At 43.2% G+C, this 25,832-nt stretch overlaps 1 protein-coding gene across 2 annotated transcripts in view; it reads right to left on the bottom strand.

Moving 5' to 3' along the window:
• NRDC (nardilysin convertase) overlaps nt 1-25,826 on the bottom strand; it is a 42,534-nt gene extending 16,708 nt beyond the window's left edge. For both annotated transcript variants that reach the window (XM_006035182.1, XM_025191353.1), the window contains exons 1-18: nt 25,762-25,826; nt 20,704-21,019; nt 19,879-19,960; nt 17,822-17,975; nt 15,494-15,567; nt 14,339-14,434; nt 12,869-12,991; nt 11,589-11,646; nt 8,418-8,491; nt 8,104-8,173; nt 6,841-6,918; nt 5,873-5,993; nt 5,727-5,785; nt 4,660-4,714; nt 3,442-3,546; nt 2,029-2,152; nt 1,329-1,415; nt 684-803 (exon numbers count right to left, since the gene is read on the bottom strand). In XM_006035182.1, coding sequence (XP_006035244.1) covers nt 684-803; nt 1,329-1,415; nt 2,029-2,152; nt 3,442-3,546; nt 4,660-4,714; nt 5,727-5,785; nt 5,873-5,993; nt 6,841-6,918; nt 8,104-8,173; nt 8,418-8,491; nt 11,589-11,646; nt 12,869-12,991; nt 14,339-14,434; nt 15,494-15,567; nt 17,822-17,975; nt 19,879-19,960; nt 20,704-20,964 — 1,741 coding nt within the window. In that variant the 5' untranslated portion in view covers nt 20,965-21,019; nt 25,762-25,826. The remainder of the gene's footprint in view (nt 1-683; nt 804-1,328; nt 1,416-2,028; nt 2,153-3,441; nt 3,547-4,659; nt 4,715-5,726; nt 5,786-5,872; nt 5,994-6,840; nt 6,919-8,103; nt 8,174-8,417; nt 8,492-11,588; nt 11,647-12,868; nt 12,992-14,338; nt 14,435-15,493; nt 15,568-17,821; nt 17,976-19,878; nt 19,961-20,703; nt 21,020-25,761) is intronic.
• Between the last annotated feature and the right edge of the window lie 6 nt (nt 25,827-25,832).

Here is a 25,832-nt window from a genome sequence, read left to right as displayed (position 1 = left end):
TTCCCTACAATTATGAAAAAAACCCATTCAATTCCTTCTCTGCCTTCTAACACAGAACTCTGCAAGCTGCGTTAAGCAGCAGTGGAACTGAAATATCTGAAACTGAGACAACATAGCGTTATGTGACAAACTGCCTGAAAACTGTAAATCACAACTGAATTAGTTACTCGGGTGATTGACTGCCTTTTCAGGGTGCTTGTACAAGTGCTAACTGCCTAACAAATGGAACCCAATTCATGACTGCAGCCTCCAAGCACTGCCACAATACACTGCTCATTAGAATGACTGTAGGCAAGTGGCATTTAGATTTTACAGACGTCCAAACCAAAATCCAGCAAATAGCCTAGAGAATTGCACGCCCTCAAAGTGTTACCTTTTGAAATACAGACACCAGCACACACTGAAACTAGGGGTGCCAGAAATGATGGAAATAAGCACATTTTTAACCAAGTAGCTCAGGGGGAGTTGATATCACAGGGCAACCTAAAAGGGTTAACACAAAAGCTGCTGTTTGTAACTGAAATGGCAATTGGAGCAATGCTCTGTGCTGTTTCCGTTTCAGAGGAAAGGGAAACAATAAGCCTCCAGTCTGAAGAACATGCCAGCCCTATTTAAGACCGCACTGTTGCCTAGCAAAAAGCTTCCCTTGCTCATTACACAATAGAGCAGTTAACAAACATTACCTTTGGGAATTTTGAATTTATCATCCTTCCTGTACCACAGACAGCCTTGCTGCGTGCTCAGTATTTTGACTGGATATTCCGTCTCAGGGCAGTCGGGTGCCTTCAGAGCAAAATCGGTGGCTAAAGCAAAGAACAGGCGAGTTACTATATTTCATATCCACAGCCACTGATGCGAAACCGCCATCGTCAGAGGGGTAGGCAAACTGCTCTTCTCTCCTGCAGATTGCTGAAGTACATTCAGTAGCACTATCTGGGCCCCAATTTTAGATCCAACACCCAAACTCAGGCTCACAACCAATCCTGAAATGAAGTACAGATGGGCTACTATGTCCAGTTCAAGAGATAAAAGTTAGTTATTCTTTTCACACCTAGTGACAGATGCAGCTATTTTAAAGAGTTTGTCATCGCCAAAAGAGCAGCAAGCCAAAAAATTCCCCCTTAGAGTAAACCAAGTTCTGGTACATAGCAAGCTAATACTGTTGGTCCAAAATTAAAACTTATAAAAGTCAGCTTTAAGAGGAATTCAGATGGATATTTCTGCAGTCTGACTTCAACAGAGGGGAAAAAACCCTATAACACCCCATCTCCTCAAAATGACTACTGAGGAAGTGTGACAGTCCAATCAGATACTGGCATCTCATGTACCTATGTATTTGTTTTCTTCTGGAAGGTGCAAATCCTCATTTAACTCGAAGTCACTAGCCCATAGATCACTCCAGTATTTGTCAACATCTGTGAAAAACATGAATTTAGTCAATTATCGGGAGACAGGCTTAGCAAATCAGCAGCTCCTGCACTGACTCCTAGAAAAATTCTCTCCTCCTTTAGACAAGTCTGTCTTTGTGCCTATCTGCAGAATGATGGGAGCTTCTCTTCTGATGCGGTGTGGCGCTCCTTACCACCCTTCTGTACATCCCATTTTAGGACTCCCTCCACCCAGACTTAGAAAAAAGGAGTCATATTTAAAAGCAACTTTAGGGTGTGCACTTCAGCACTGCAAATTACCACAACTTGCCCTTGCCTCCACTGCCTATATTTTCATCCCTATTCAATACTTATTTGGAGTGGGAAGAAAGGGAGGCTTTGTGATCCCCCTTCTAACACCCCCAATGCTCCAAAAATATTTTAATAAAAGGATCTTTCAGAGGCAATGCTTCAAGGAGGAAAAAATAACTGTACAGTAGCATGAGGTACCCAGGTCTTTACTGCTCCATGCTCTGGGCAAGACAGCCACAGTCAAACGTTCACGTTCTCACTCCTGCAGGCTGCACACTGCACTGGCACATTTTTAACAGCCTTGAGGGCTTTAAATAACCTCTGACCCCTTCTAGGAAGGTCACTTTACCTTCCACATTGTATTGTGTGCCAAACCATTTCTCCTTTAAATGACACTGTCCTTCATTGGCAGCAGACAACAGAACAAGGTTGGTTCTCTGTGGGTACAGCTGGTTAAGGGCATCAGCAATGATCTACAAAGAAAAAAGGCAATGCACCTCAGTTCTAATGTAAAACTTTCCCTGCACCTGCCAAAGTCTTAAGCTTATTCTAAAAAAGTACAGGATACTCAAAGGATTCTTTTAAAACCAAGCTATTTGCTTTTGGATTCTAAAATTATTGGAAGCTACCCAAATAACCTATAAAACCTGTGCAATACAGTGCAGTTTTCTGAATTTCCCCATCTCAGATGCATTCAAAGCTAGATGCACCCCAGGGAAATACGCAATGATGTGCTTGAGCAATTTTGCGCATAAAAATGTCTGACCCTACATAACTACATAATTTTGTATAATTTAACCTGGGCGGGCTCTATGCCTCCACCTCCACAGGGCTCCTGGCTCTCCAGCTGGGAGCCCCATGTGGAGGCACCTAGCACAGTGGTGCATGACTGGACAGCTGGTGAGTGGGGAGGGGAGTTCCTGCCTGCAGGAGGGGGGTCTGTGGGTAGGCATGGGGGTGTGTGGGGGGTTTGGGCCCCTCTGCCACAAGTCCACTCCCCATCATGGTGGGCAGCGACAGCACCACAGCAGCAGCAAGTCCTCATGGCCACAGCAGGCAGAGCCCCCCGTGGTGCGCAGCTCCAGCTAAGTCCTGGTGGCTGCGCATGGTGGCATGGAGCCCATCAGGCCCAGCTCTCTGGCACGGGCCCACAGGCCAGACTAGGCTGACTCTGTGCCAGCACATGGGGCTCACCGCACTGCAGGCAGGAGCTACGCACCATCGGGCTGGGCTGGGCCAGCTCCGTGCCTCCATGTGGAGCTTCCAGCACTCCAGTGAGAAGCCCCATGTGGAGGAACCAAACCTGCCCGGGACGATGGTACATGGCTCCCATCTGCAGTGCTGCAAGCCCCATGTGCTGGTACGGAGCCAGCCTGGTTTGGTGTGAAGGTACACTCCAGTGGACCAGGCTGAGCAGGCTCTGTGCCATCGCGTGCAGCCCCCAGGACTCAGCTGAAGCCACATGTTGCCAGGGGGCTCTGCCTGCTGCGGCCACGAGCACCCTGAGATCCACTACCTGCTGCTGCCACCGCCACCAGCAGTGGCAGGAGCTGTACACCATGGGGAGGATGGGGGACATGCACCTGTGGCTGGGGGGGCCCCCAACACCACCCACAAATCCCACACCCACCCAGACAGGGTTTTTGGCACAGTTATTAAGGATGCAAGATGAAAAGTAAAAAAAAATAAAAGCAATTAATTTAGCATAATTTACAATTTTTCTGCACATAATTCCCTGGGGTGTAGCTAGAAGGCAACTCACTTCAGGCTTGTATTCAAACAGAAGCTGGTCTCCTGTCAGGAAGTCCTCCTTCTGAAACAACTGCATATTTTCACAAAGGCTTTCCACATAATCAACAGGATCAGTCTGCAAATAAGGAAAATTGTTTCACACATCATGTAACTAACACAATGTTTTTTTGCAGAGCAGAGCTTGTCTGCTGTATTTGCTGAGCTTTACTTTTGGTCACTGAACCTAAAGGTGAGTCCAAAACTGCTCCTTCCTCATTAAGCTTCTCCACAGCACTGAAATGTTACAAGGATCATCATTTTTTTTGTTTAAAAAAAGGATCCTCTAACTTTCCCAGAAGCTAAAAAGGAGGACCCATTAACCCCTGATACTTGGCTCTTTGGCTATCAGACTGGGGAATCAGTGTCTAGAGAGGGGTGGTTTTCTGCTGTGCTGGTGGTATGACTGCAGCTAAATTCTGAACAGCTGGGATATAAGATTTGAAGGTCTTTCTTTCCCTTGTGTGTCATTTTCTTTCTGTATCTTATTGATCCTCCCCTATATTTCTCCTTCTGTTTTCTGTATAGGAATCTTAGCCAGCCAATTAAATTCTGCTATGCACACAACTTTTACATTTCACATGCTTAAAAAAATCTTTTATTAAGCATACAAAAGAAAAACAGTGCAGTGGTTGCAGTTACAATGAAGTAACCCAATCAGCAACTCGAAGTTCAAAGGTTTAACTGTGCAACCTTGTGATCGTGAACAAGAGTTTTGTTAACATTTCATCTCTTGTTGAACAAGGTCATCCCTAACTCTCAAGATTACTCTTCTGCAAACTCCCCAAAGCACAACAGTGCAAAGAAAGATCTGCTCTGCAGGTGACATAATGCATGTACGCCTAAAGAAACACTCTTCTTCTTCATATATACACCGCAATTAATGGACAAAACCTTTATAGAAAAATAAGACAAGGTTTCTGCACCAAAGACTTAATCGCTCTAAACAGGGAGGCAGGGGGCATGATATTTTGCTTTTGTTAAAGGACATGTTCACAAGTCTAACATTATCCTATCTGTGATGTTAATTTTTCAGCTTAACCTTCTTATTTTGCCTTATCTCATCTATGTTTTCAAGGTCACATGTTATCAGGGCCATGTAAATTCCTAAGCTAAGTTATGTAGCAAAAACTCCAGCAGCAATCTAAAAATTTAAGACTTTATCTTCATCAGATACTTTATAGACATGTACCTGTTCTTGATAATGAAATTCGTTAGCTTCAATCTTCTGTATCTCTTCCCAAATTCTGTAAAAGAAGAGTTTTTCCCATCACCTTGATACCTTTAACAAGTGACCAAGAAACACCATGTCTAGGTAAGACATCACAAAATGGAAATTAATTTAGTCAGTTTCTCACAATAATTATACATCTATAAGATCTGGAATCTGGTGAAAGTGCAGTAGAAGTACACATATAAATCCTTTTTTAACTGGAAATCTCAAAGCATTTTAATACTGTCAGTCAGCTATCATTACTGCTACAAGTTCTTATCTCTTTTCATACAGAGATGGAGATATTAAAGCATAGAACAGTCAAGATTAGACAGCAAAACCAGTTAAAAAGCTAAGAGTAGCACACACGGAATTCCTGGCTTCTTGTCACCTGCCTTGACCACCATGCACTTCATTGCAAAATGCTTAAGGCTCAGGGTTTGGGATGGAGAGAACTCTTCAACAACTCCTAAAGCAGAGAATTTTCCATTTTCCATCTGTCATTGTGGACACAGCTACATGCAGATTGATAAGTATTAGTATATATCAATTTAGTTAAACCAGAGCAAAAGGCTGTTATTTCACATTAAATGGGTTTAAGTCAATTAGGAACGACTTTACATCGAACCAAACTAAAAAGTCCACGTAAACAGGGGTTAGCACAATTTTAACTGCGCAAGTTTAAACAACAATTGAAGTTAAACCGGGACAAATTTCCCACATCAACAAGGATTACACTGCAGTCACTCACCTGGATATAATCTCAGCTAAAAGAGCTGTTCCCTGACTATTCACCCTTTCAATTTTGCTACAGCAGGGCTGGCAAGACTTAGTGACATTTCACTGCTGTTCATCACACTGCCTTTTTATGGTGACCTACAACTCCTCCCTTTCCTTTTAACGATGATATTTTCCACCAGTGTCACACTGTGTTCACTTTTCTGATATGTACATACTAGAGGAGATAACACACACCTCTAGCAAATAGGGGAAAGCTCAGAAATTTCTGGTGCAACAATGCAGACCACTGGGTCTCATCCACGTACCTCTTATCTGGCCCTCTTTTCTGTAACATCTTCAGGTACTGAAATACAACATGTGCAACCTGAGGGCAGAAAGACAAAACTGATGAACTACTTTGATACTTGGAAATAACAGACTGATATGAAGTCCAAGCTGCAGTGAAACTTACCTCATAAAAGTGCTTGTAGCCTTCATCAGTCAAAGTAACAGAAATGCTGAACACAGAGTAGGTGGAATTCTGTTCAAATCCTGTCTCACCATTTCCTCCATATAATGCAAGAGCCCAAAACCTATTGTAGAGTTAAACCAACTATTTAACATTCGGTTAAAAACTTTTCTGAAGTTTAAGCAGCATGACTGTATCATTGCTCTAGCTTATTTCTGACCAGCTTAACAGCAAGCCCTTTCAAAGTGAACCTGAAACAACCTGTAACCAGGTGTCTTTTCACCAATTCATAAAGCACAGGTTTAAGCTCTCTGAAATTCAAAATAAGAAACAGACAGGACATTCAAGCACCGTAACTCAACTTCATGATAAGTATTTGGTATGAACCAAAAAAAAAAAAAAAAAAAATCAATGATGCTGAAACAAACAATAACTGCCAGTCACCTGCTGGTACTGATTATGTGCTTCTGGCTTTTTTTTTTTTTTTGGCACAGTATCGGAAAACATTGCAGGGCAGGGAATTGCTCTGAATTCAGGCCTCTGCAGATAAGAGAACCTGATTTTTAATTGTTTAAAATACAAGTTGCAATTTAAGTATGCAGTGCCTATTCTCAAACATTTGAGATATTAAAAAAATATTTCAGCAAATTAAATTTCAGAATTAACTTTGCCAGACGAATTCCCTCCTCTGACAAGAATTGCTTGTGAAGCCTTCAAGTTTTCAGCTATAGGACACACAGCGCTGGTTTTCGATTCTGGAGATACAAACAGTCCAAGCACAGGAGTATCTGGCACTATGGAGAAATAAGGGTAAGCTCCAAGAGCATCTTCAGTATCTTGGCTCCTACAAACTTTAAGCAGCATCATTGTAGAGCTTTGTCACTAAACCTTACTAGATCAGAGAACTATTTGCCTATCACTACTTTACAATAAAAGCAATATTTAGAGTATTCTTGAAGAAAAATACGTACTTTTTCCTAAGAAAGGAAAGAACACTGCCTTTGCCTTCATGACCTACCAGCCATGAAATGTAATGAAGTGGCTTCACCCTATAAAGAAAAAAATAAAGTTAAAATGCCAAGAGATAAAAGCATCTTTCATACAGAAAACCCAAATCACTACAAAAATAAACTTAATTATATTCCATCTGGACCTATGTTACCTTTAAACAGCAACATCAAGAAGATTAAATCTAACTGACTATACAAGGGAATTTAGGTTTACAGAATGCAGCGAGCCAATCATACATACAGGCTGGGGAGTTCCCCCCCTTGAAAGCACAGAGGCGGAAAGGGATCTTGGAGTCATTATTGACTCCAAGATGAACATGAGCTGCCAATGCCAGACCGCAGCCAGCAAGGCCAGCCATACCTTGTCATGCACTCAAAGGTGCATCTCAAGCCGGTCCAGAGAGGTGATCCTCCCCCTCTATGCGACACTGGTCAGGCCGCAGTTGGAGCACTGCATCCAGTTCTGGGCACCACACTTCAAAAGGGATGTGGCCAGCCTGGAGAGGGTCCAGAGGAGGGCCACCCGCTTGGTGAGAGGGCAGCAGGACAGGCCCTACGAGGAGAGACTGAGGGACCTGAACCTGTTCAGCCTCAGCAAGAGGAGGCTGAGGGGGGACCTGGTGGCTGCCTACAAGCTTATCAGGGGGGATCAACAGCAACAAGGCAGAGCCCTTTTCTCCCCAGCACCACCTGCGGTGATGAGGAACAACGGTAATAAGCTGACGGAGAATAGGTTTAGGTTAGAGATCAGAAGGCAATAGTTTACAGTTAGGGTGGCCAAAATCTGGAACCAACTTCCCAGGGAAGTGGTCCTCGCCCCTACCTTGGACAAATTCAAGAGGAGGTTGGACGATCACCTGTCTGGGGTCTTGTGAACCCAGCATTCATTCCTGCCTGTGGCAGGGAGTCAGGCTAGATGATCTGTTCAGGTCCCTCCTGACCCTAGCTACTATGATACTATGAAATCAAAAACTAGACACGGATGTTAACAACCTTTGCATTGGTTCTTCCCCAGCTTCTCAGTTAAATCAATATAAAACAGAGTTAACAAATGTGACCTCATTTACAGAGAGGTTTGCATCACCTTGCTATATACACACTTTGAGTTAAAATAGTCTGAACTGTAATATAAATCATTTTGAAAGAGCCCAAGCTATTAGCAAGATTTATAGACATTCACTAAAGCCACAAGCGTGCCATCAGTAAGATGCAACATCACGTTACCTGTAATGCTGTTCCTGAGGGGGAAGTGCCCAGGTGATGCTCAGTGAATGAATTTTTCTGATCGGAACAACTGTACAGGAAAAAAAAAGTACTAACTGTAAATGCAAAGGTGTTAGAGAGAAGTAGGAGCAGCAACCTGCAATGGGCAAGAGATTTATTAAATGAAAAACACAACACTGGGGAAGTTATACAAAACTACTTATAGCAGAAGCTCAACAATGGTAAGTCAATCTTCTTAAAATTTCAAAGCAACAAAAATTCCGCACTGTGGTATATTCATTCAATACTTAAAAAGAGGAACATAGTTCACTCACCTCTGTAAAGCTTGTGAAATTCTGGTGTGTCAAATGGTTGCGTCAGATGGCCAAAGTTGGGTTTGGAAAAACCACTAGTAAAACATAACAAAAATCACAGCACAATTACCACTCACAATCCAGGAGGACGAGAACAAGCCCCATCATTGTTAAGTGATGGAAACCTTAAAACTTCACACAACAGGATGCAACTCTTACCAGGGGCATATTCCAAATGCCACCGCATCCTGATTAAAAGTCAACGCAGTGTTCACTAGTCCCCAACGACCCCCAAATGTCCTTTCCTATTCCCCAAGTTACTGGGACATCATCTACTCCTCATTTTATCCACAGCACCAAACATCGCAAAAACTAGCACAACACCGGAGACTAAGGCAGGCCCCAACTATGTGGGCAGGGGCTGCTGAGAAATGGAGTCACTACAGTCACAGTCTTGCTGCTGGAGGTGAGGCCAAAGAGCTTTATAACCTTGACCTGGTCCTGCTGTCACAGAAAGGTAACAACTGAACAGTCTGGCTGATTTCTACCCACAGAAATAGTGAAATAACTGTGCTGGACCTGGAACCGTGTGATGTATGCCAAGCTGCAGAATTCACCAAAAGTGGGTTGCTTTATCAAGGGTGAAATGAAACACATTGTACTTGTCTTCAAAAATACAGTTTGATATTTGAGTGGAAGCCACTGCGATGCCACGAGGAGGGCCATACAGAAGTAATCTTTGCACTTCAGCAATACTGAGGCCAACAATATCTGCATTTTAGGGTCTGGTGATTCTGATGTTCTGGACTGTCACTAAATCAGGGGTGGGCAAAATGGTGGATCTGGCTGGCAGCCGGACACCATTTTCCAGCAGCCCCTGATCGCGTGGCTGGGGCCAGTCTCCATGAAGACCCCAGCAGCAGCTGCACAGTGATAGCACAAGACTGGGGTTGCCATGGAGACCAGCCCCAGCCACGCTGTCAGGGCATGCATGGCAGGGCAGGGATCTTGTGGCAGGGCCAGCCTGGTCTGGGGCCAAGGCAGAGCTACGATCTGCAGCCTGCATGCTCAGGGCAGGAGTGCACAGGCTCTGCCCCTGCTCCAGACCAGGCTGGCACCGCTGTAAGGAGTCAGGGCAGAGCTGCAATCTGCTGCCTGCGTGCCCCTGCCCGAAGCGTGCAGGCTGAAGATCGTGGCTCTGCCCTGGCCCCAGATGGACTAAGGTGCCCCTGCCGCATTCTCCCAGGGCTCCAGAGCAGCCCCCTGCCCTGCCACAACAGCTGGGGCCAGTCTCCATGGCAACCCCAGCCTCGCACTATGACAAGGCAGCTGCAGCCTCCATGGAGACCAGCCCCAGCTATGTGGGCAGGGGCTGCTGGGAAATGGAGTCCACTGCCAGCTGGATCCAGCCTATGGGCTGCACTTTGCCCCTGCACTAAATCCACATTACCACCTGCATTCTGACAGCAAGCAGACAGCGCAACTTCACAAAGAAGTTTCCCTGTCTGTGACCAACTTCAGCTGTATACAGGCACTGTCCCTGATGGGTGGGATCAGCTGTGCTGAGATTTGTCCCAGCACAGCTGATCTGCTTCGCTGGACAACAGAGACATCGCCTGCTGTCCTGCAAGGTCAGACCCCTGCCACTTCTGGCTCTTCAGGAACCCAATCCTGTGGGACAGCTACAAAAGGGGAAACCCTAGCTTCCCTCATTTGCAGGGGTGTGCCCCAGGAATCTCCCAGTAAGGGATTCTGCAGGTGCCCGCATTGTGTTCTGAGCCCCAGTTCAGGGTGCTCCTCTGCAAATGGATACCTCTCCTCCATTTGCACAGGTGGACTCCGAGTCAGGGTGTAGCAGTTCAATATATACGCTCAGGGAATCCTATGCTGAGGGAGTCCTGGGGTATGCCTCTACAAGATACCATGGCTGTAGGGACCCAATCCTGTGCACCCCAAAAATTCCCCTGAAGGGAGCCCCTGCCAAAGGCAACCGGACAGCACAGATAGCTCTAGCCTTAAGGCAAACAGATGTCCATCACAAAAAAACAGCCCAGATGTTTACCGCCTACTGTTCAGGCCACCATTCTGGACATTTGTGGTATGACAAGGGGCATGAATGTCTCTTTGCAACCTTTTACTTCCAGCAAAGTTAAACACTTGAGCCCAAATATGAGTAAGAGCACACTGAGAAAAGAGGAAACTCACATTTCAGTAGTTATCTATAAGCTATGTTAAGTGTAAGCAGCAAGAACTCATGTAAACCATTGCTACAATGCTTAATTCCTCCTCCCCCACTGCCCCTTCAATACCCAGCAGGTAAAAAGAGTATCTTCATTCTACTGCCCCTCTCCCTCCAATAGACAAGTCAACATCACATCCTATAACTGATACATTATCAGTCCTTAGCCTATTACTACTGACAATTTTTTTTTTTAAACACAGCATAAATCAGTTAGTCAGCAATCTATAAAACTTAACAAAACGTTTAAGGGGAGAGGGGGTTCTCAAGAAAATCTTCAGCCACAACAGGTCAATTCTGTCTAAAATCTGCTTTTTAAAGGGCCACTCTTGATGAGTTCAGCCATATTAAAGGTAACAAATTTTGGACAATGTCAATTTTAGCCAGCAAGCACAATGTAGTGACTCTGGGTTGCCTCAGTCTGAAAAACCACAGTCACTGGAAAATGACAGCGTCTATCTAACACACACCACTGCCACACCTGCATTTTGGTAATGATTCCTGACATTAAGTAAGTATACAAGGTTTACAATCTTTCTAAAACAGATTATAATTCTTCATCCAATCACATCAAGCAACAAGGTGCAGCAAATGCCAATCAAGGCTGACACTTCACAGCAGTTTAAAGGCTAAATTCTTCCTAGGCAATGAGAAAGTTTGTATTTTGTTTAATGCCAACCTTTAACCTTCAAAGTCAAATGTTATCCTCAGCCAGGGAAGAAAATTTCATCAACACAGGTAGCAATACATTCAAGGAAGTCAACACTTCTGAATGCTGCATAAATGGAATTTCGTAAGTCTGCAGTGTCATTTTACAACTTCACAGAATTATAGAAATTAAGGTTGGAACGGACCACAGCAGGTCATGTAGTCCAACCCCCTGCTCAAGGCAGGACCATCCCCAGCTAGATCAACCCAGCCAAACTTCTAATCAGGTAATCAGAAAATCTTACTTATTTGGGATCTCCGAGAAGATTTCTGTCACCCATTTTTCCAAAGTATCTAGAGTTTCTGTAAGGGAAGAAGAAATATAAACCTAACTATGGATCAGGTCTTGATCTTCATATGCTTCCTATAATCTCAGGCCAGACAGGACTGGGATTAAAAGTAATGGTATCTGGGCTACACATAAATGATAAAACATCAACAGCTTTGGAATCTGCAAAATCCATAGGATGCGTTAGACAATCCTAAGCACTATACTTATACAGAAATGTGTGATGCAAGCCAATGTAGTCATGCCTTGGGTAACATAGTACTGTGTGTCAAGTGAGGAGCATTATTTCCCCTTTCTTCCTTATAGAAAAAGGAACATACTATTAAAAGTTAACAGCTCACAAAAATAATGGATCGGAGAAAGCCTGGCTAGCTACTGGTCCTCCCACCAATGCTTTAAGTGCTCTGGCTGAACTGATGCTAAAGATAGATCAATCAGGAAGCCATTTTATAGTGCCTCACATCCCACAAGAAATCAGCAGTACAGGGTCATTTCACCAATGAAATGCTGTCATTTCCCAACATTCTTACATGCTAAGTATAAGCCAATCAAAAATCCCAAGGCTAAATCCATTCAATCTTTTCAAGTTGATCTAAGCTATGTAAACTGAACCGGTAAGCAAGTGAACAGACATTCACTTTTGATTCCAGAAATGCAACCACATGCCTGCAGTGGCCCAGGCCAAAAACCAGGGGCTGCTAGAGCATACCTCCCTGCTCTGCTGGAGCAGACAGCTTGGGCCAAGGCTAGCCCACCCACCCTGCGAGGTGGGGTTTGCGGGGGAGGTGCAACATATCCCAGGGATGCTGGAGGGACTGTGAGTTAACTTGAATCTGGAGGGGATCTGGGACAAAAGTTCAATAAACCAAGTTAACCTAAATCAGTTGAGTCCAATACTACATCCATCCATGTTTATTTTAAACTGGTTTTGGTCCTTTTGAAAACAGTTTATGTGCACTGAATTTCTGTTGTGTTACAGATTTGAACCAGTTTCTGATCATGTATAATGGTTTGTGTGTAATTTCTGTCCCTAGTCGCAAATAAAAACCCCAAAACCACAGAACCCCTAGCATCCATACAGAAGTAGAGCCTCCATATTAATATTTCACTGGAGAGAAAAAAATTTGGAAACATACAGGCCCTAAGGAGAGGTGAAACAATCAGACCAAGTTTCAACATTTTCATCCCTGAGAGCATTAATATTTCCACACCTGATATTTTCACAACTGATGTTACCTTTGGACTGGACAACCAAAGTCATGTAGTGAGCAGAGTAATAGTGCTGCCAGAACTCCCTCAGCCTGGTATAGGTATCAATATTATTCATTTTGGGCTTATGTTTGAGAGTTTCTGCATTACCTGTAAACATTTAAAAAAAAATGTTTAGGAATCTGAATTTGCTTATTCCAGAGCCTCATACACCTAGTTTTTTTTAACATGGGGCCCAGTGTAAGATTCCTTGTGCACCCAAACTCCCAGTTAAACTAATAAGAGTTCTATATATACAAGAGATGCAGATCAGGTTGAGTGTTTTAATGCCATGGAAATAGAAGAAATGTTAAGAACGTACAACCAAGGGGTATGAACAAACATACTTTGTAGTGGCTTCAAAAGGAGAGGAGGGAGCTGCTGCTAAGACTGTACAGCAACTGTTATGCAGTAATTAGTATCTGTGCATGAGCCTGTAGTGCTTCAAGTGTAGCAAAACCACTCCCTCTAAACCTGCCTTTTCCAGGGTCACAGCTGGGACCGTTTGCTTAGGCTCAAACGGCCTAACATTCTCGGCAGCATTCCCTGCCCTTCTGAAACCACTATAAATACAGGATTGTCCATACCCAAGAAATCTTAGCATATCAAAGCCTTTGGGAAATTTAGGGTTAAGGGAACACAGACTCTGAAATGATACTTCTTTCTACTTTCTTACTGTTTATACAACACTTGAGAGCTTTATGAAAGGTTTGAAGAAAAAGCAATTTGGGCATTTTTCACATCTACACTGTGTACTGGAGAACGCTTTGCGTAGAACCGGTTTTGTTTCTCCTGCTCACAATGACTTTCATAATAGGGAAGAGAAAAGCACTTGGAGAACAATAATAAAACCTACAATTCTAAGATGACCTGATCTACAACCTGCCCTGCCTTATAGTTTATGCAGAGCAGCACAAAAGGGGCTTGCTGAAAATGGACTCTAAAAGGAACTGGACCATCTGGGAGGGGAGTGAATTCTCCCTCCGCCCATCCCACTCACAAGGGTGTGGAATGACAGTGAAGCCATTCCTCAGCTGCCTCTACAGATGCAAGGAAGATCACATGGCTTTTAAAAACTCTCCTAGAAACCATCCACAAATAAATTTTTTGCATGTCCAAAATGCAAACTTCATTTTTCAAGGACTCTGAATGAAAAAAAAAAAAAAAAGTAAACAAAACACAGGTGCCTTCAAGAACAATCATGTGTTACCACAAATCGCAGCAATTTGATTTTTAACATGAAATGGGAGCTGAGCTAGAGTGAACAGCATCTTAAGTAGATGCAGCACTTTTTGTCCCAAAGTGTACTCAAAATAGTAGCACAAAGAGCTCAGAGCTAATTTAACTAATTTCAGCCAGAATTTGGGGCAATACCACAAACTGCCATCATTAAGACATTTTACGACCTCTTCCTGTACCACATATATTTATTTAACCTTTTAGCAAGGGAGAGCTTACCCCAAAAGAATTTCTTCATAGGATGCCCAGGTCTGGCAAGGCTTCCAAATAACATCTCTTTTCTGTTTGAATCAGAGGGCCTTGCTAGCTGATACTCTGTTCATTTAAATAATAAACACTGTATTAAACATCAGGATGCAAGGTAATATTCTAATGAAACAAATATCAGCATTCAAGAGGAGACACAAAGTACATGGAACAGCTCTGGACAGGCTCTTTTAAAAGATGCACGAAAAAGCAGCAAATAGTAAAACCATATCACTGTCACTAAAGCTCAAAATAAGAAAAGAAAGACCCACTTGGTTATCAAGAAAAGCAGAAGAGAAGATAAAGGGGAGAGAGGGGAAGCGGCATTTAGTACCCAATTCTGTGATATCTTTAGTGCCCTCATCCCCCACAGAGCTTAGTGGCAATGAAGGGCCATCACCATCTTTCATAAATCAGGACACTAAGGAAAAATGACTACAGATTGTGTTAAATATAACTTATTTCTTGCAGTATATAAAAGTTTCTCTCTCAGCTACCCTGGAGCTCCAGTAGGGTTATGAATGGAGAACAGAAGAAATTCTTGAATTGTCTTTATTAACATTTTTTAAACTCAAAACCCCCAAGAAACGCTGAAAAAAGCAGTGCTTTGAAAGTTCCAACTGCCCCACTTCACCTTTCTTTTCAGTGAAAGAGATGAAAAAGCTTGGGTTCATTACTAGATTCAAATGTAAAGGTTGTTCTTTCTTAACGTGCCTTTACAAGTGTATGTACCCCTTTCAGACTTTCATTCTATGCCTCAGTATCAAGTGAAGGCATCAGACATTTTTGCTTCTTTAAAGAACATTGTTAAGGCTCTATTTCACTCTATACAACTGGTTTGTCTTGGACAACTGAATTAGCAAAACACTTCAGAAGTGTTTTTCTGGACTAGGCTTACTGCCATATTGATAGAAACTCAAACAACTGCGTCCTATTAGAGAACAGTTTGGACTTCATTACAATCATGTGGAAAATCACAAATGAAATTAATTAGCTATGCTTAGGGAAAACAGCATCTACCTAAACTCAGCACTCAGGGGTTTGGCAATTTTGTTACGCACAGCTCCAAACACTTATTTTGAAGAATTATGATGAAAGCACATGCAGTTAAAAGACAATTATTCTTACCACTGTCCACAGCCTCAACTTCCCGGTCAATCGCATCTCTGATCATTAATGGGTGAATGAAGAACTGTGCCCACCTAAGAAAGAAATACCAGAAAATTTCATTTTTCCCCTATTTATATATTAGCAGGCTATTTTCTATAACAAAACATATAGAAACAAACCACAGAAAAGCACATGGGCATTGATATTGTGTGTCACCTAAGATCAGATTTTTGCAATGATTCAGGAAAAAAATTAATAATTCTAGACTTTATCATCACTAGTTCTTTAAGCTTTTATAGGAAAATAATGCATATTCTTTCATCTTCTCAGCAACAAAGGCAATGCCTCTGCTCTTTGAAGTGGATTGACGGGGGGCAGCCCCAAGATGCAGGATTTTTTTTAACCTGCCTTAATATCCTAAGAATGATTCTACAAGACCAAACAAGGGATCTATCTAGTCTGGTGCCTATCTCCAGCAGTAGCTGGATGCTTCAAAGAAAAATGCAAGAATCCTTAACTCTTCATACTGGGGAAACAAAATGAGCATAGGGAAAGTTTACTCCTAACTCCAGGCAACAAATTGTTAAAACATGCCCTAAAAACATAAGCAGGAGTTAAAACGTAAACTCATTAACGTTTTATTACCTGTATCTATGAATATTGCTAGCCAACAAATCTCTGCTCCCCTACAGAGAGAGATGGATAATGGGCAGGCAAGGTAACAACATATGGATGAGTATCGGATTTTTAAAAATTACCTTTAACACATCCCCTTTCCCCTCTACGCGGCACCGGTCAGACCACAGTTGAAGTACTGTGTCCAGTTTTGGGCACTATACTTTAAGAAGGATGTGGATAACCTTGAGAGGGTCCAGAGGAGGGCCACTCATACAGTTACGGGTTTGCAGGCCAAGCCCTGAAAGGAGAGACTGAGGGACCTGGAGCTCTTCAGCCTCCGCAAGAGAAGGCTGAGGAGGTGATCTTGTGGCTGCCTACAAATTCATTACGGGGGGCAGCAAGGGATCAGAGATGCTCTGTTCACCAGGGCGCCTCTTGGGGTAACAAGGAACAACAGTCACAAACTGACAGAGAGCAGATTGAGGCTGGATATCAGGAAGAACTTCTTCACAGTGAGGGTGGCCAGAATTTGGAATGGGCTTCCAAGGGAGGTGGTGCCCTCCCCTCCCTTGGGGATCTTTAAGAGAAGGCTGGATAGGCATCTGGCTGGGGTCATGTGACCCCAGCGCTCTTTCCTGCCCAGGGCAGGGGGTGGGACTTGATGATCTGTTGAGGTCCCTTCCAACCCTAGCATCTATGAATCTATATATCAAAAGCTAGCAGGAGCACCTGTCTACTCTCTCTGTACATTTCATCATTCTATCGGGTTCTTCTTTCCTCTCCACTAAGTAGTTTGTTCTTTGCAATCTCTCCTCATGCGAAAATTCTTAATATTTGAGTTGCTTCTCTTTAGGCCCCTTCAAAACATCCAAAAGCCGGGCGGATATCCATCCTTAAAAAGCTAAATCTTGTGCTGTTATGTATGCTTTAGGCTCTATGAAACCAGCAATCCTAAGGGGTGCACATTCTAGGGCAGAAATCAGCTTAAGCACCATTTTAGTGGCTTTGAGAAAAATGCTTATTTGCAGGGTACTCCTAGGAGGCTTCTGGGTATCAGAACTATTTCACTTTCACTTCTTACCAGGGACTTTTCCCCTTGTGCAGGAAAACAACGTTTTCACACATCCCATGTCATTCAATGAGCAATCTGAATAATATTTCTTGTCACAGAATACATCATTTATTGAATAAACTGGAGCATGTAAACTCCATTTTTTGATGTTCTACATGATAGCATAAGAGTCCAGGCTTCCACCTCCTCCCATGGGATAAAAAAAAAAAAGGTAAGTTTATACAGGAACATATTTAAAAAATACAAGTCACTGAACAATTCTAGGTAAGCTTCTTCTCTCCATAGTTAACAAAAGGAAAGAATCAAACACAAAAATATGAAGAACCATAGAATCCAAATTTTCTAGATTAAAAGAAGTGAGGTCTACCCTCTTCTCACAGGAGGTATGTATATTAAAAATACCTACAGTATTGTGGGAAACAGACGCTACCTCAAAAGGTTTCAAAATATTCAAAGCCAAGTCACGGACTCCTTGCACCCTAAGGATCCCCTGTTTCAGGAAAAGGATTTTAAAGAAGTGCAGCAACAGGAGGATCATTTCAATCAGGTCCAGATGAGGCAATGAAAAATTATACAGTCTTCTCTGACAGACAAAGACATCCATTAATCTATTTTAAACCAAACTATGTAGTTATTATTAGGTGTGATTAAGTTACCTGTCAAGAGCTTCTTTGAAGTATTTCCTTTGTACATCAAATTGAAAGACAGTCCTTTCACAGTCAGTGGAAGCATTGTCACTGCCCCCATGTTTCTTCAGAAATGCATCAAAGCCATTCTCATCTGGATACTTCAAACTGCCCATAAATACCACTGGAACAGAATCAGCCAAATTAGAGATATACACATTTGTAAATTACAACTACAAAAATGCACAGCTCTCGCTTAAAATGAGAAGTAATTAAATAGAGGTGACCTGCTCTTCCACTGCTTTGCACTTACCATTGCCATTTTCCTTTATGAAAAGTCAATTTACCGTGCAAATCAATCAGAATAAAAATATTTCAAGCCCAAATGGCACAGCTGTAAATAAGTACTCCAGGCAGGCTGTGGAGAAACATTTCTACAATAACTGCCCAGTCTAACACAAGCTGAAAGAACAAAAAGCTTCAGAAATGAGGAACACACTTGGTTTTAGTAGTCTTTAAAATCGGAGCTTGACTGAATCTAATACCAATAATCCTGTATATAAAGTGCATCGCTATGCCATTTGTGGGCTTATCAACCATTATATTATAGAGGAAGGCCAACTCCAGTACAGCAAGCTGAGAACTTGCTACTCTAAAAAAATAAAAAAAGTCACCATTTCTGCATGTGCAGCCTCTCAAGAGCAGAGGGACAGATAGAGAGGAATCTACATTTTGGATCATTCAAGCAAAGGGAGTAACACCCCCCCACCCCCACCCCCGCTGCCCTGCCCTATCTAAAAACGGAATAATTAAGTTCAGCAAATATTACCAACTTTTGTTAGGAATAAAGAGTGACCAAACCATGACTCTGATCATGATCCAAATTAAATGCTGGAGGCCGCAAGTGAGAAGAACAGTGGAAAAAACCCTGGTAATACCCAGTTCACTGTCCCTTTCAGCATCTACTGTGCCACTGAGAGACAGGATGCTGGGGGGGCAAGATGAAACTATGGTTTGACCCAAAAAATGGCAGCTCTCATGTTATGTTCTTAGGTCTCTGTTACTTCACATTTAATTCAGCTGGTTCATTGCACCCATTTGGGAAAGTAAAGTGGAAAATGCAATTTAAAAGAAAGAATTTAGCTTGGGAAAATGGCTCATGGCCTGCTAGGCATGTGCCTAATGCTCACATCATGAATGGCCAAAGTAGCTGAGAGGGTTTTAAGTCAGTCAGCATTCCTAAGAACCGGGTCACTCAAAGGGAAACGGACCAGACCTAGTCCCAGCCACTGTCAGTTCAAATCAAACCTTGGGCAAAACTTAGGCTGCAAGCTGCTACAATCTGCCCCTGTCAGAGGGGGTACTTCTTTTAATTTGTGAAATGTTACCCATGTACAGCAAAAAATTCAGGAGGGCATTTAAACAATTTCCATAAAAAATAATTACACATTCTTTGCTTGCTGGAAGGAAGGAACGAAGTATGGAAGAGATGCAGGAATGGGATTTAAAGGACAAGGAAGAAGGAATAGGGAGAGGAGTGAGGGGACATGGGAAAGGGGATGTAAAAGCAGATGACAGAGGGTGCCCAAGTCTCATATATATGTTCTTCATTAACCTTCAGTGCAATCACATTTGGAGCACAAATGGGCTCTTCTGCAAAAAAGACACTGGTCCTGGAAGCCAAATTCTGGTGTAGCGTAAGTGAAATTGCTTACACTAGTTCTGAATTTAGTTGTAGAGTTCTGAAATAGCTGCTTTGCATCCATAATCTTCCACTGTCCCAGTCACTGCTGTCCAACAAGGGAGTCAACTACTCAATCACTCTTAGATGCGACTAGTTCCTTCAGATCAACACAAGCATTTTAGTAGCAAGCTGTACAGTAACTTGCACTACTGCTCCATCCATGGGCTGTGTGTGTTGTGTACACACTAACTTATCTAAGCAAATGGTAGGAAAGTGTCAGACACTGACTAGCTGAAATGGAAAGAGCAGTTATACATTTTAAAAATGCTGCTGCTTCTTACCTAAACTAAAAATCATACCTTTTACAGAAGTAGAAAAGAGTGAAATATAAGCAGATACATACTGTGCTCCAGAAAGTGTGCTAATCCAGGCAGATCTTCAGGATCAGAGAAACTACCAACAGCAACACAAAGGGCAGCTGCAGACTAGAGAAAACACAACATCCACAGTGAGCTATTTCTCCAGGAAAAGCATCATCTGACCAGTAAGGGGATATTTCAAAGCTATCATACATTTACTCTATTCCCCACCTGGTACAGAAGAAGTGGACATACAGGCCACTGACAGATGTGAAGAAAAAAACCCCAAAACAAAACAAAACAGCCCTTCACTAGAAGAAGAAGTGCATCAGTTTGACCCAGCTCCACAGTGTCTGTATAGATCAGGTGCTTCAGCGGGGCTTTTTGGCACTTTTATCTAATAGCTGATAGAATCAGCTTTAGGTTAAAGTGACAAAAACCCCTGCTGAAGTGTGTGATCTATACAAATGTTGGGCAAGCTGAGTCCCACTAACACAGCGCCTCTTCTGGGCATGCACTGCGCTCAGTATGGGGGCATGCCGAGCTGAAACTAAAGCGGTTTATTGGTTGGTTTGGTTTTTTTTTTGTGTCTGTAAGCAGTCACAAGGGCTACATTATATTCCATTCTGAGGCAATCACTGGGCAGGCCTTGCATCTGAGAAACAGCACAGGCTCTCCTCTGGGTAAGAAAGATAGGGTCTCTGCATAACAGTGATAACGACCATAAAAGCTCTAACACAGATTAGGTAGGTGACACACAGGAACAGAGGACCAGGTCAGAAGCAGCTCCCAACCAAGAGCTACAGAGTTTGTAAACGAGCAGAAGTTCTCTATGTAACCATTTTTCTTTTTATAGCATTAATACATACCTGCTTTTCTGTACAGCCCCTCTTTCTTGTCTCTTCCTTTTCTGCTAGTTCTTCTAATTCACTGTCAGGATCATTGAGTTCCTCTCCATCATCATTTTCACCTTCTTCCTCTTCCTCCTCATCGTCACAGTCCTCATCATCATAATCCTCCTTGTCATCTTCAATTTCTGCCCCAGAGTCATCATCCTCATCACTTTCATCTTCTGATTCATCATCATCATCCTCTCCTTCTGAAGACAGTGCAGAAGGAGCACCGTCCATGTTATTTAAATCCGAAATCAATAGTGCACTTAATCCATTTTGCAATTTGATGTACCTAGGAGAACAATTGTGTGAATACTTGGACATCAGTTGCTTCCTAAAACCTCTGAATGGCCAGATTTGGGAGTTTCCAGATTTACCATAACTGTGTGGGGCTCCTCAACAGAAGTAATAGAGGACAACCATGAACTCTGGCATAATTTATATCTGTACCATACACCAATACAAGCTATACCAAAGTATCTAACAGACATGTGGCTTATCCTAGGACAGGGGTGTCAAATATGTGGCCGAAGGAGCAGTTCTATCTGGCATACCAGGCCTCCAGTAGAATTAAAAATTTTGGCCCCACTAGCCATGGCTGTTGGCCGTAAGCTTGGCTTGCCACTGCCCCCGGACCAGTCCCTTACACCCAGTGCCACCACCATACCCCTCCTGCCGTCAAACCACTTGCTAACTCTGGACCCACTGCCGCAACCAAACCCCTCGCTGCCCCCAGACTATTCTTGTGCCCCAGGCTGGATTCAGCCTGCAAGAAGCCCCAAGGTGAGCTTGACATCTCTATCTGAAGGGATGCTACCACAGCACCTCAACACCAGATGGCAGGAAAACATGTAATAATAACCTGTTTGCCTTGAGAGAACTGCAGACAATCTATATCAGTAAGAGTTTCCTGATAGGTTTCAGGGGTAACACTCTACCAGACCAGGTAAAGTCACTTGGTTTGAGGGTTTATATAATCCACATGGGACAATATTACACCAATATAATTCTGAAAGCACTGATGCAAGACCAGGCCCTGAAATCACCTGAACAAGATGAAGTTTCATACTAAAAGTAATCTTGAGTTTTTTTGGAAGAGGAATAGTCTCCCTGATATGTTTTTACAGCACCTATAACAATAGGGATCTTGTTGACAACCACAGCTCTTACATACTATGGGAATACAGGAAAAAAATTAGCCTACCCTTACATTTGTACCATTGACATGATGTGCCTTTGACTTCCGTAAGAAAGTCTCCCTGCACATTAATTCCTATAACATTAACTGCATTCAGCTGAGGATAAATGAGGCCCAACTCATTTATTGCAAAGCCTAGAAGGGAGGTGTAATATTATTAAACTTCACTGTGTTTTATTTTTAAGCGAATAAGCTCCTTTTATAAGCGAATCAACCAGACCTTTTTGAAAGGTTTATGAAACATGGACTTGTCAGGTGTCCAATCAAGTAAAGGCAGAGCACATTATTTGGCAAACTAAAAGTGGAACCAAACACGAGATGAGTTTGACGAGCACTTTGAGAAAAACGGAAGTAGCTAATAATATTAGTAGAAATCAGATTGATATTTTACTGCGAGATAGAGGAAAAAAACTGAGCTTTTACTTTGCACAACTGTATCTGAACTATTACATGCTGCACTGGGGGGTGGGGGCAGCAGGGCTTCACGAACAGAAGGTTGGGTTACCTTCCTTAGAAAAATACATCCAGAAAGAAATTGTTTCTATGCAGGCAGACCCATGCACCAGAGTCCCTCTAAAGAGGGATCTAACACCCTTCCAGGTATATTAGGGTTTTCCAAGGGTCTGGCTCACCTGTATTAGGAATGAGGCCCTAACCATCCCTTTTTAGCAGCTCTTCCACAATCTAAGTCATTGTTTTCCTCTAGCATGTCTTATTTAAACAGTATCCACAGATATACAGGGAAAGTGAGGTTGATCTGTGTAAAATATCACTTGTCCCACCACAACTTAAAACTGCCGCTGCCTCAATCTAAGTGAAATAATCATACTGGCCATCTTGCTATTCTAGAGATGACAAATCTGTAAACTGCTGCCATGACACATCTTCTCAGTACCTGTGCCCTGGACTAGGCATCTTAAATTATACACTGTGACCAAGGAGTTTGCTTCTATATCTTTCCCAGATGATTCTCATGTTCTTCTGCTCAGTAGCCATAAGCCTTTATTGTGATTTAACATATGAAAGATCAAAACTAAATCTCAAAAGCCCAATAAGTTGCCAACTACAATTATTGTCAGTCTGGAAAGGGATTCAGCCATACTTAGCACAGCCATGACAATGGTCCTATTTCTCAACAAATGGAGATGTCCATCCTTCATTCAGTTTAGTGGAGGCAGTCAGGAGATCACAGCAGCATGAGAGACGTTTTCCAATAGTCGCTTACAATAGTTTAGTCTGCTTGAAAATAATGTCACATATATACAAATTTGGACAGCTGTTTACAAGACTTTAACTATGCAACTGCTGACCCTACAGCATTTACTCAGAAAGCAAGCCCCATCAGCTTTGGGATGACTACAGTGCACCCCTATCTTCTTCGCTGCTGTAGAAAATTAGCTTCTTCAGCTTTTTCATGGTCCCACAATGTGCAGCCATCTGCTTCCGATTAATACACAGTTGTTCAAGATAAACCAACATAGTTTTCAACAGAATTGTGGAGCTGTGTTTAATAAAAGCCTGTTTAGCTACTGAAGCCTTTACATCTCCATTTTCTTGCTTCACTATAAATAAGTAACAAATGACACTTTTTTGTTACTCATGCCCTAACTCTCTCTAGGGACTGAAAAGATTATGTAATAAGGCAAGGAAACAGCTTCCGTTAGCAGGACAGCAGATAATTTAGGCATCTATTTCAAGGTGACTAGCTTTCAGTTAATGAGACTCCAGAACAGAGTTAAGTAATGCTGAGTAGAGAGGACAAGCGAGACTGGTGTCCTTTACTTTTTCCACGTTTTACTCTGATGGAAAGGGACAGAAGTGTAATCAATACATGACTGAACACTAATTAGTATGCAGAGCATTGAGTAAAGCCAATCACTGAACCCAAAATAAAGAGCAAGGATAGCACACATTGGTTGCTTTTTAGAAGGGTTAGTTTTTCGGTTTTTGTTAGTGTCCACACAGAAAACAGATTAATAAATGAAAGTAAAGTTCTTGTTTTAAACAGGAACTATAGTCCTCCCCGTGATGTTTAAACTGGAAGCTGTGCTCTCATGACAAGGTGTTTCCTCAGGTCAGCCATCCAGAAGCCAGCAGGCTAGAGCTGTTCCGTGCAGAAAACTAAAATTCCAGCGCCGATACAGGTTTCAGACACTTGATGTCTTGTCTGCTATTGCATTTCTTGGTAACAAAACAAAACATCCAAGTTCAAAGCATGTTAAATGTAACAAAGTAACTGCCTTTTTAAAGTAATGAGTAAACACCGAGATACATACGAGTTTAGGTTAAATGTTTACAGAATGCTTTAAACATCCAAAAACAAGTCAATGAAATCCAGCAAGAAGGCTAAACCGGAAAGCAAATCCTGAGGCATGCCATATACCAGAGCATGCAAACATACCTTTTTTCCCCCTCCCAGGTTAGATTAAAGTTTACTTTTAATAAACTCCACCATCATCAGAACTCCTTCTGTAAGATTAGTGTCAATGTAAGATTGAAAGGTGCAGTTTGATAAAGAGAACGGCAGACTCTCTTGGAGAAAAATTAATATTATGTTAGAAGGGCTAGTGCACAGACAGAAACACGAACGTCTGAGTCCAGCAATAAAGAGAGCGTGTGTTCTGCTAAAACGTCTCAGAATCCTTTGCTTGCAACACATGTTTGGCACAGTGGATGGAAACGTCAAGAGTTTTATTTATTAAGGGTAACATTTCAGAAGTGCTTGGTACAGTCACCGTTCTTTCCCTGGAGGGAGAGGCAAGGGAAGTGCAGGATTTTCACTGGTGGAACAGCACATACATGGCGTTCTTCCATCAGACTTGCCTGACAATAAGTGGGACAAAAACTAAGCAGGAAGAAGGACAAGACAGAATAAAGCGGGCTGGCAAGGGAATGGGCCAGCTGTTTTCCTACGCCAGATGATACAGCCTCTCCATGCAGGCAGCAGGAAGGTCACTTCATTCGTTTTCATCGTTGCTGCAAATTCAGAACTCAGCCGAGAGTTTAGCACGAGCCTTTTTACTAGTCAAAAGGCGACAATATTCCCTGATATTTTTTTGCCTCTATTCTTCACAGAAACCCATCCAGAAAAAAAAACACAAAAAACACTCGCTAGCCGGCAACCCCGCATTGATCAACGCGGCTGCAGTCGCAGGCCGCTCTCAGGTGGCTCCAGTCAGAGCGGCCTGCATTGGGGACAGACGCCAGCTTCCCCCCTATTCCCTCCGAAATCGGGAGAGCAAGCGCTGCACGGTAATTCAGCGGACGTATGAATGGTTCGAGACCAAGTCCCTTGGAAAGGAAAACGACAACCTTGCTATCTACGCGGTCACCTAAAACGAGGAAAGGACGTGGGTTTCACGTGACGTGGGGGCGTCCAACATGCGTGACACGACTCTTGACATTAGTTAAACCATTATATTTGTTCAATCGCACCTACGTCTGATGGAGCGCCCGAGAGCCTCCCGGACTGCTCTTCAGGAAAACTCTGTTCTGCTTTTAGAGGGACTCCCGGAGCCCGCCCGCAGCGGCGAGGAGCGATCACGACCTCCTCTGGACGGCATTCGGAGCCGCTCCGGACAACTCACCTTGCCTCTCCCTCCCCTCGGGAAGGAAACCAGGTGCTAATTCGCTCAAACGCCGTGTGAGTAGCCGGACCGCGTTTCAGCCTCCGAGCGCTTTGCTCAATCGGGGCGTGAAGCAGCGCCCACGCCCGTGCCCTCGCTCTCACCCGAAACCGGCGACTTGGGGGGGGGCAGCGGACACTTCTCCGGACGGGCTCCGCGGGGCACCCGTTTGGGAAGGGAAGGGAAGGGGGCAGGTGCGGGGGGACTCACCTGTACTGCTTGGGGTCGCTGGGGGACTTGACGATGTCGGGGTCGCCCAGGCCGGGCCCGGGCCGGCGGTC

Source organism: Alligator sinensis, unplaced genomic scaffold (assembly GCF_000455745.1).
Source record: "Alligator sinensis unplaced genomic scaffold, ASM45574v1 scaffold63_1, whole genome shotgun sequence".
Lineage (NCBI taxonomy): Eukaryota > Metazoa > Chordata > Crocodylia > Alligatoridae > Alligator > Alligator sinensis.
The sequence above is the reverse complement of the archived record's forward strand: the minus strand, read 5'-3'. Positions and strand labels throughout refer to the sequence as shown.